The sequence below is a fragment of the Vipera berus genome, assembly GCF_964194415.1.
Source record: "Vipera berus genome assembly, chromosome: 1".
NCBI classification, from domain to species: domain Eukaryota; kingdom Metazoa; phylum Chordata; class Lepidosauria; order Squamata; family Viperidae; genus Vipera; species Vipera berus.
In genome coordinates this window covers 112,758,338-112,769,672 of record NC_138202.1, presented here as the reverse complement: position 1 = coordinate 112,769,672, position 11,335 = coordinate 112,758,338, and the positions used below count along the sequence as shown (strand labels likewise).

The 11,335-nt window shown below is 40.4% G+C and overlaps 1 protein-coding gene across 1 annotated transcript in view; it reads left to right on the top strand.

Annotated features, from left to right (window-relative positions):
- Positions 1-7,074: 7,074 nt before the first annotated feature.
- LOC308670144 (solute carrier family 9 member C1-like) overlaps positions 7,075-11,335 on the top strand; it is a gene marked incomplete at both ends in the record, with an annotated part of 96,192 nt that continues 91,931 nt past the window's right edge. The window contains one exon of the mRNA XM_081331394.1: positions 7,075-7,252. Within this exon, the coding sequence (XP_081187520.1) occupies positions 7,075-7,252 (178 nt within the window). The remainder of the gene's footprint in view (positions 7,253-11,335) is intronic.

The following is an 11,335-nucleotide window of genomic DNA, read 5'->3' as shown; positions in this document are numbered from 1 at the left end:
AAGTTCAAAGTCATTTTCTAACTTTAAATTGTAAATTAGGAACAGAACTTCATTTTGTTGGGGATTTGAACCTAGCTTTTAATACTATATCCAAATCCAGTATTTCTGCATTGAAAGCAACATTGTGTCAATAAATAAATAACAATTATGCTGCTTTGTAAAGAAAATAATTTCTTTTCTTTGTCTCCAGTTTTAGATTTTTGTTGAATAATATTACAGTAACCTATTTGAACTTTTTGTTTGCTGCTATCTGGAGTTTGTTTTCATGATCTAGACTAAGTCATTTTCTGCACCTTTTAGGTTTGCAAAGAGAAACATGTTGCATTTTTCTGTATTAAAAATACAGAATAAAATAAATAAATAAATAAATGTATTAAAATAGAACTACATTCAGCCATACTCTCAGAAAAACAGACATATGGATGTAGAAATGTAATTAGATGCAAATATTTGAAGGATATTTGAAGAAACTATTCTGGAACCATTATTGTGAATGTTCAAAAACCTGGGGAAAATCCTAAAGATTACAAAATCTTGATTACTCAAGCACTTATAAGCTGAAACATAATGGTGTAATAGGCACTGTAAATTTTTGTTGTTCTTTGAAACTCTTTGAAGTTCCTTCAGTCACATTACTGAGATTTCCTGGCACCTTTATTTCAGCTCATTATTGTGTATCCATTTAGGGATTTTAGTCAAGGTATTTTGGGGATAAGCCATGATGCTAGATGCTGTGGCCCTGCCATTTGCAGTCTTCTAATGTCCTGGATATATTTTACTATTTATTATATAGTATTTATTCCATATATCATTTGTACTAATTACAGAGGCTGCCTTTATCTTTGTTCGTTTTGTCACATTTGTGAGAACAATTGAAATCTTTTTTAATCAACCAAGAACAGAAAAAGGTGATGGAAAAACATGAAAATGGATGGTAATAACAGAAGGCTCATTTTCCTAGTATTTCCAAAACCTTTGCGATCATTTTCTCATTATCCAATCCTGTCTAATGGAGTGGGGAGAGGACATGAGTAGCCTCAGATCTGAATAATTTATTTTTTACCTCACAGTGAGTCAAACTGAGGTAAATATCAAAATACGTGTTGAAGAAATGTCTGTTTTCTTTTCCTAGTTACATGTCTGATTGAATAATTTTTCTCAGTAATATACTGGTAATAATATATCTTTGTTGTACCCTGGTCAGTTTCATCACTGGTAGAATGTTCCAAATGGACAATTATACCTGTGAAAGGTCTTACCAGTGACTCGATTCCCAACCATCCAATATTGAATTCATCTTTATATCCCACTAAAAAGGAAAAAGGACACATTGAGAGAGAGAGAGAATAAATTATTCCAATTTCTTATTCAATATTGGAAATCTAGCGCAAAGCTAAGTAGTTTTGGGGTTCAACTGTGGATGTTCTTTTGTGGCAGGGCTGAAAAATCCTAAAAAGAATAAGTCATCATAATGATTGCCTATTTCAGTATGGATCACTATAGATATAGCTTCTATGCTTAAGACAGCTTGCTATTTTGGATCATTTGTTTTCCCAGTATATTCTAATGTTCCCATCTTTGATCTAGTTCAGACACTGCTCTAAGCATTAACTATGGTTTACTGAATAATTTTCAATTGGATTTATGTAAAACACTAAAGTAAGGCATAAACTGTGGTTTTTAAACCATAATGGTTGTACGCATACATTATCTAAGTCATAAACCATTAGGAAAATCTGATGAATGAAACTAGTCTCTAAGAAACAAGCTGCAGTTTGGTTGAGAGAGAAGCATGATAAACAATACAAGTAGTCCTTGACCACAACTGAGCTGAAAATTTTTGTTGTGAAGCAAGACAGGTGAATTTTGCCCATTTTATGATCTTTCCTGCCACAGTTGTTGAGTGCACCACTGCAGTTGTTAAGTTAGTAAAATGGTTATTAAGTGAATCTAGATTTTCCATTGATTTTGCTTGTCAGAAGGTTGCAAAAGATAATCATATGACTGGAGACACTGCAACTGTCATAAATACATGCCAGTTGTAAAGGATCCAAATTTGAATCATGTGACCATGGGTATGCTGCAACGGTCATAAATCACTTTTCTTTCAGTACCACTGTACAGGTAGATTGCAACTGAGCCCAGAATTTATGTTGCTAGGTGAGAAATTTGTTAAGTGAGTTTTGATTTGATTTGATTTGATTTGATTAAATTTATATGCTGCCCTTCTCCCTGAGGACTCAGGGCGGCTCACAACAATAAAAATTTAAAAACATAGAGTAAAAAATTTAAAAAAGAATTAAACAATAAATGCAAAATTACGAGACAATTTAACCCAGTAAAAAGCCTAATTAAAAACCGTAGTCAGTCCAGGCCCGCTTGTTGGAACAACCAGGTCTTCAGGTCACGGCGGAAGGACCGTAGGTCAGGGGCCGTCCGCAGCTCCAGGGTCAGTTCATTCCTGAGGGTCGGCGCACCCACAGAGAAGGCTCTCCCCCTGGGGGTCGCCAGCTGGCATTGCCTGGCCGATGGCACCCTGAGGAGGCCGACTCTGTGGGAGTGAACCGGGCGATGGGAGGTTGACAATGGCAGCAGATGGTCTCGCAAGTATCCCGGGTCTAAGCCATGTAGGGCTTTAAAGTTTATTACCAGCACCTTGAATCGCACTCGGAGGGTAACCAGAAGCCAATGCAGCTCGCACAGGAGTGGTGTAACATGGGAGTACTGAGATACTCCCATAAGCACCCACGCGGCCACATTTTGCACCAGTTGAAGCCTCCGGGTGCTCTTCAAGGGCAGCCCCATGTAAAGAGCATTACAGTAATCCAGGCGAGAAGTGACGAGGGCGTGGGTAACCGTGCATAGGGCATCTCGGTCCAAAAAGGGGCGCAACTGGCACACTAGGCGAACTTGTGCGAAGGCCCCCCTGGTCACGGCCGTTAGATGATCTTCCAAATTAAGCCGTGAATCCAGGAGGACACCCAAGTTGTGAGCCCTTTCTGAGGGGGGCAATACCTCCCCATCAAAAGAGATGGAACTTGTTGGACAATACGAGATGCTGGTATCCACAGCCACTCGGTCTTGGAGGGGTTAAGCCTGAGCCTGTTTCTTCCCATCCAGACCCGCACCGCCTCCAGGCACCGGGATATCACGTCAAGGGCATCACTGGGTTGGCTCAGGGTGGAGATGAACAACTGGGTATCATCCGCATATTGGTGATACCTCACCCCAAAGCCACAGATGATCTCACCCAGCGGCTTCATATAGATGTTAAACAGGAGGGGGGAGAGAACCGACCCCTGAGGTACCCCATAAGTGAGGGCCCTCGGGGTAGATCTCTGTCCCCCTGCCAATACAAACTGCAAGCGGCCCGAGAGGTAGGAGGAGAACCACCATAAAACAGTGCCTCCCACTCCCAACCCCTTGAGCTATCGCAGCAGGATACCATGGTTGATGGTATCAAAAGCCGCTGAGAGGTCAAGTAGGACCAGGACAGAGGAACAGCCCCTGTCCCGGGCCCGCCAAAGATCATCCACCAGTGTGACCAATGCCGTTTCCGTGCTGTAGCCGGGTCTGAAACCGGACTGGTACGGGTCCAAATAGTCCGCTTCATCCAGGAATTGCGGGAGCTGATGCACCACAACACTCTCAACAACCTTCGCTACAAAGTGAAGGTTGGAGACAGGACGGTAGTTATTCAACGAGGCCGGGTCCAGAGCAGGCTTCTTGAGGAGGGGCCTCACCACCACCTCTTTTAAGGCAGAGGGGAAGACACCCTCCATCAAAGAAGCATTGACAACTGCCTGGAGCCAGCCCCCTGTCACCTCCCAGGCGGCCGAAACCAGCCAGGAGGGACATGGGTCCAGTAAACAAGTTGTAGTGCTCAGTCTACGCATGATCCTGTCCACATCATCCAGAGTCACAGGGTCAAACTGTTTTGCCCCGTTTTATGACCTTTCTTGCCACAGTTGTTAAGTGAATCAGTGCAGTTGTTAAATTAGTAACATGTTTGTTAAGTGAATCTGGCTTCCCATTGACTTCGCTTGTCAGAAAGTCGCAAAAGGTGATCACATGACACTGGGACACTACAACCTTCATAAATATGAGTCAGTTGCCAAGCATCTGAATTTTGATCACATGACCATTGGGATGTGGCAACGGTCATAAGTGTGAAAAATGGTCATATGTCAGTTTTTCAGTGCCGTGGTAAGTTCGAATTGTCTCAATAATGTAAGTGTAAAGAAGAGCAACTAAGATGATTAAAAACCTGGAGACTAAAACATCTAAAGAACGGTTGCAGGATTTGGGAATGGCCAATCTAGAGAAAAGAAGAACTAGGGGGGACAAGATAGCAGTATTCCAGTATTTGAGAGGCTGCCACAAAGAGGAGAGGGTCAACTTATTTTCCAAAGCACCAGAAGGCAAGACAAGAAACAATGAATGGAAACTTATCAAAGAGAGAAGCAACCTGGAATTAAGGAGAAACTTCCTAACAGTGAAAACAATTAGCCAGTGGAAAAGCTTGCCTTCAGACATTGTGGGTGCTTCATCACTCAAAGTTTTAAAGAAGAAACAGGACAGCCACTTCTCTGAAATGGTATAGGATCTCCTGCTTGAGCAGAGGGCTGGACTAGAAGACCTCCAAGGTCCCTTCCAGTTGTATTCTGATTGACTAAATGAAATGTTGTAAGTCAAGGACTACCTATAATTTCACAGTCATTAAACAAATGGTTTTAAGTCAAGGCCTACCAGTAGTAGAATCCTATGTCTAGAAGATAAGGTTGTAATTTAGAGATGGGAGTCTGTAATATTAATCCAGTAAGTAGAGCACTCAAATAGAAATATTGTAAAGGAAGTGGGCTTGAAAAATGCTGGAAGAAGTGTAGAAATGTATGCACAGATCATCTTTAGTTATTTTTCTTTCCATACTAATGGCATTTTGCTAATATGAGGCCCTATGAATTTATATGCTAAACAATCAGAAGATAAACTGCTTTAAAAGTTTAAACTATGAATTTTAATGCTAAAATCTAAGCTGGTCTTTTGTGTTTATTGTCTTTTGTGTTTATTATGTATATTATGTTTAAAAGCACAATCATAACTCAATTGAAATGACCACTGCTGCATAGAAAGCCCTTAAATTTTATTCATGCTTCAGATTATAATAGGATCCTATTACTGAATTAGAACTTTGCATTTATATGACAGGCTATTTTTTTATTTCTGCAATTTTCAATTGGTGAATGGAATCTTTCTGCATCATACATTCTTAAATTGTATTCTACTCTGAAAATATAGTTAATACTTACCTTTCAAAAATGACATAGTTAACCTGCACAAAATATATATTAAAAATGTTTAGTTTAAGGAAAGGACTAGAATTATGAAGATCATTTTAATTTTATGTTAGAATTTAATCAGAATAAAAAAATATAATAAATTCCATGACATAAATTGAATATATTCGTTTTCTTTATACCAATACTTTCAAACTCTAAACTAAAGGTCTTTTTATCCAGACTGCTTCTATATGAGGTCCCTGGAAAGTTTGGGATTATGTTCGTATATTTTACATGGTTAATATGTGTTCATGTGCTAACATTTAGCCCATTCTTTACTTGTGTGTTATACTTTCACCAACATTTATGATCTGTATTATGAAAACTGTGTATACTCATAATTTTGAGTTTCCAGAATCCAAAATTTGAAGTCTACAATAAACTTTGTTACAAATACTGGTTTTCTGCAATCCAGCTGATATGGGTTTCTTTGATATAATTAATTGTGGCAGATACAGTATTGTTCACAACTGATTGTAAAAATATAGAGATGCTTATGATTTTGGCATTTTAAATATCAGCATATATTTGAAAAAATTAAAGACAATTTGAAATTATTCAAAATTCAATTAATGTTTATTAGAAAGGATTAAGGAATGGGCTTCAGGGCTGGAGAGCTCCACAATTGGTAACTATCCTTTGGCTTTTTTGTGTGTATTGAACTGTATTCACCAATTTTCCTTAAATACAAGGACATGAAGTTCTGGTGAAATGAATCTTTCCTCTTAAGTTTTTTTCTTTCCAGGAATTCACCACTGGAACTGCAGGCTTCTAAGGGAAAAAGTTTTAAAGTGACCAGTGTTATAATGTGTTGAGTCTGGCATGTCACACTGTAATCTAGATCTTCATTTTGTATACGAGGTATTTTGTATACTAACCAAGGGCTTATGGGCACAAAGATGATAATATGAAATATTTGTATAACCGTACAAATTGTAATCTATTGCTATTTAGTTGTAACTTTTTTCAACGCATTGAGCTGGATCTCTATAGGCTGCTATTTTTCTAAATAGAAGTCACCAGCACTTTCAAAACTACTTTTTATCATCCAAGCGGGAGTTTCCACCTTTTGCAAAGTAAATATATTTGTTACAGCGCTACTCCTCGGAAAACCCGGCATTACCAATTGATGCCCACTGTTTATTACATAAGCGTCGAAATACCAGAAGCGGGCCCCGATAGGACTTATTTCTGAATTATACCAAAAACAAGGCAGCCGGCAGCCCGTTTCAGTAAAATACACGGCTGGGAAAATGTCTTTTGGGAGCCTTGGGAGCACAAATCAATTTCTTCCTTAGAGCAGGACATCAGCCAGGGTTGGAGGGGGGACCGTTCGCTTTCTCCTGGCGGCTGACGAGCCACGTGCTGGTGCAGGCCAGACGAATTGGAATACCAACGGCCGGTCGCGCGCTTGCTCCAGGGAGACCCTTCCCTGCCTCTTGGAACTTTGCTGGGAATACGCACTTGCCCATTGGCGTAGCCGCCTCGCCCCTCCCCCACCTCCCCCGCATCACTTCAACGGTTCTCGCGCTGGAAGGAAGCGCTTGAAAACCGATACCTGAGGTGTGGGGGGAGGGGAAGAGAGAGAGAAGAGGAGAGGGTAGCAGCGTGTGCGTGATAGGGAGGCCTGCGGCTTTCTGAAGTCATTATTTGGCGGGAAACGCAAACTGTGGCGCCCGCTTTGAATGCTCGGCTTTGTTGAGCTTGTGAAGTGGCGTCTGCAGTACGTGGTAGCATGGATTCCTTAAACTTGAGCCTTGCTGTCACCGGCGCCTTTGCCGACGTTATTTCTCCGCGCTATGGAGATCAGTTTAGTAACCCCGAGGTGAACCGGTTTCATGACAGATTTCACATCATCCCTAGGGAGAGACCGATAATTCTGTTGGTAACGTTTATGAGCTTCGCCTTCGGAGGTAGGAAGTCAGAGATCTCCACCTTTTCTTGACGGAGTGTCCAAAAAGATCCTTTAAACATGACCTTGGGCCCTTCGGATCCTAAAAAGCAATAACTGAACCTTTGGCTTGGATGTACATTGTTACAATCTGGGTTGCTTGTGGTTAATGGATAATCCACATTAATGGATATCCGATGGATAAAATACATTAATAATCACATAAAATGTGGTCAGGTGTTTACGAATTGCAACACCCAGGGATTGAACAAAGCATTTGGCAAAATCAAATGAGCCAAATTAAGGCTTAATGGAATAATAATAATAATAATAATAATAATAATAATAATAATAATAATAATAATAATAATGATGATGATGATGATGATGATGATGATGTTGGAAGGGACCTTGGAGGTCATCTAGTCCAACCCCCTGCTAAGGCAGGAAACCCTATACCATTTCAGACAAATGGCTGTCCAGTCTCTTCTTAAAAACTTCCAGTGTTGGAGCATTCACTACTTCTGGAGGCAGGTTGTTCCACTGGTTAATTGTTCTAACTGTCAGGAAGTTTCTCCTTAGTTCTAGGTTGCTTCTCTCCTTGACTAGTTTCCATCCGTTGCTTCTTGTCCTGCTTTCAGGTGCTTTGGAGAATAGCTTGGCTCCCTCTTCTTTGTGGCAGCCCCTGAGATATTGGAACACTGCTATCATGTCACCCCTCACCCTTCTCTTCGTTAAACTAGACATACCCAATTCCAGCAACCGTTCCCTATATGTTTTAGCCTCCAGTCCCCCAATCATCTTTGTTGCTCTTCTCTGTACTCTTTCTAGAGTCTCAACATCTTTTTTACATCGTGGTGACCAAAACTGTACGCAGTATTCCAGGTGTGGCCTTACCAAGGCATTGTAAAGTGGTATTAGTACTTCACGTGATCTTGATTCTATCCCTCTGTTAATGCAGCCTAGCACTGTGTATGCCAATTCAATCTTCTAGTGAATGGGTGTCTATGGAGATTCTCATTCATCCAAATCATAGTTATCCCAAAGATGCTTTTTCAGGAGGCAACTAGACTTTTTTGTTTTTCTTTGAAGATGTCTTGCTTCTCATCCAAGAAGCTTCTTCAGCTCTGACTGGATGGTGAGGAATAGAAGGATTTATAGTGAATGGGTGTACTATTTTAGATTTCTGGTGTAGATGTGGAAGGGAGTGTGGACAAGAAACAATGGTTGGAAACTGACCAAAGAGAAAAGCAACCTGGAATTAAGGAGAAACTTCCTAACAGTAAGGACAATTAACCAGTGGAACAGCTTGCCTTCAGAAATCGTGGGCAGTCCATCACTGGAGATTTTTAAGAAGAGACTAGATGATCACTTGTCTGAGATGTTATAGGTCAGGGGTATCAAACTGCAGGCCGTGGGCTGGATGCGTCATGGTGAATGTGCCCACCCCATTGTCGGCAATGGAAAAAAGTTGTGATACATCACGACATGTCACATGACGTTGCCAATTTGACACCCCTGGTATAGGTTCTGCTTGAGCAGGGGGCTGGACTAGAATACCTCCATGGTCCCTTTCAGTTCTATTCTATTATTAATTAGCATTAGTATTGCTATAATAAATGCAGGGGCTAGTGAAGTCTGCAAAAAATTGCAATAAAATGACATCTTGTACAAGGTGACAATCATATACATGCCATTGAAATAATAGTTGTAGTTGGGTTTTAGATTTTGGCTGTGGTTTGCTCTCCAAGCTTGTTTCAATTTATTTTCTGAACCTTTCGTTACCAGACTAGGTAACATCAGCAGCAGGATTTTCTTGTTTTTTTGTTCTTAGCTTATACATGTCTTGGGTGACACTGGCTAAGCTAAGGAGAATAAAACAAGAAAATCCTGCTGATGATGTTATCTAGTCTGGTAACGAAATGTTCAGAAAATAAATTGAAACAAGCTTGGAGAGCAAACCACTGCCAAAATATACATGCCATCTCTACTTGTGTCCTGATGCAAATGCACAATGCCATCATGCATATTTTATCATTAACTTTCCTTCACCACCTCTGTGGATGACTATAAGAGAGGTAGGGAGATCCACATGTGCTGTCCTGTATTACTTGAAAGAAAGATGGAGTATAAAAGCTATGTGTTAACATAGCAATTTATTGCTTTAGTGGAACAGTTTAATGTACATTTTGCTTTTGTGATACATGAATCTGTTCATAACTGTCATCCAAATTGTATTGCTTTTCTATTAAAATTGATGTTAAAATTTTGTAAATTATTATGATTTGTACAAAGCAATTTTTAGAACACCGAAACTTAGTATTAGAGTGGTCTGGTCTTTTGGATGTCAGTTTTTCAAAAGTCTCTATTTGTAGTACATTATACCAATGAAACTGGAGCTTGGAGCTTCAGATGTAATTAGGATAATATTTGTAGAGTGTTAGTACAGTTACTGTGTGTAATTGCGGTCACTCAGTTTGGCAGCATGCGAAGTGTAAAGAGAGCTGATTTGTAGAGAAATAAAATGCAACTTTTTCAGTGAAGATTGCATACTTCCATATTTCAGCAAAATTAATAAAAATATAGAAAATAGTTTAATGATTACAGTTACAGTGTATAAGCATGTTATTTTAAAAATTAATGTAGCAGATGTCTTCATTTTCTAGGCAACCTTTTTAAAAACAGATTTCAGCACAGTTGATAGAATGATTATGTTCCATCAGATCATTGTTGACTCTTTGTGACCAGATGGATACATCATTTTCAATGATAATCAGTCCCTAACCTGATCTTGAAATGAAATGAACCTTTATTGTCAAAGTACAATTATGTGTACATTGAGATTAGCTGAGCCTCCCTTTGTGCTCCCACCCCCCAACACACAGTGACAACAAACCCTCTATCTTACTACACCATGTGAACCCAACTACACCACACACCGGCCTCCCAAGTCTATTCTGCATAAAATTCACAAAAGTTCGCAAAAGTTATTTCTCATTCAAAAGCCTAACTACCCATGGATAGAAGCTGTTTTTCAGCCTGTTGGTGCGGCTGGCTATACTCCTATATCTCCTACCCGATGGTAGAACAGTAAAGAGATACCGTCCAGGGTGTGAGTCATCCCTGAGAATTTTCCTCACTCTTCCAAGGCAACGAGCCCTGGCGATGTCATCCAGTGGTGTCAGGGGACAGCCCACAATGTCCTGTGCTGTACTCACCACCCTCTGTAATACTTTCCTATCCGCGGCTGTCAGACCAGCATACCAAACCACAATACCATACGAGAGGATGCTCTCTATAGTAGACCGGTGAAAGAGGGTCATTAGCCGTTGTTCTACCCTGTTCTTCCGCAACACCCTGAGAAAGTGAAGCCTCCGTTGGGCCTTTCTAGCCACCTGGGTTGTATTAACTTTCCAGGTCAGATCTTCACAGAGGTAGACTCCCAGAAATTTAAAGGAGGAAACTCTCTCCACACAGTCCTCCCCGATCTAAAGTGGGGCAGGTTTTCTCCGGAAGTCTAGCACCATCTCTTAGGTGCAAGTTGTTGTTACTACACCATATGGATAGTTTTTGTACCTCCGCCCTGTATGCTGTCTCATCCCCACCTGTAATGAGACCCACCACAGTTGTATCATCTGCGAACTTAATTATCGCAGTGGATGGGTCAGATGATACACAGTCATATGTGTATAAAGAGTACAGGTAGGGGCTAAGCACACAGCCCTGTGGCGTGCCGGTGCAAAGCTTCAGGGGGGTGGACAAAGCAGACCCCACCCTCACTGTTTGTAACTGGTCCCTGAGAAAGTCTTGAATCCAATTGCAGATGGCGGGGGAGAATTTCAAGTCAGTCAGCTTCTCGATGAGAATGCTTGGCAAAATGGATTTCAGGATTTCATTGTGTGAATCAGGATTCATTGTGTGAATTCAGCTCTTATGGGTTGTTAAGTAATGTGTTATGGTATAGCGAATCTATTGTGCTTTATGCAGGAAACCATGTAATACATTGCTTAATGTAATGAATAAATACATTCTGCGAAGATAACCCCTTAGGTTATCTTTTAGCATGCTGAATGAATTATAATTTATGATGTAATGAGGATTTGAA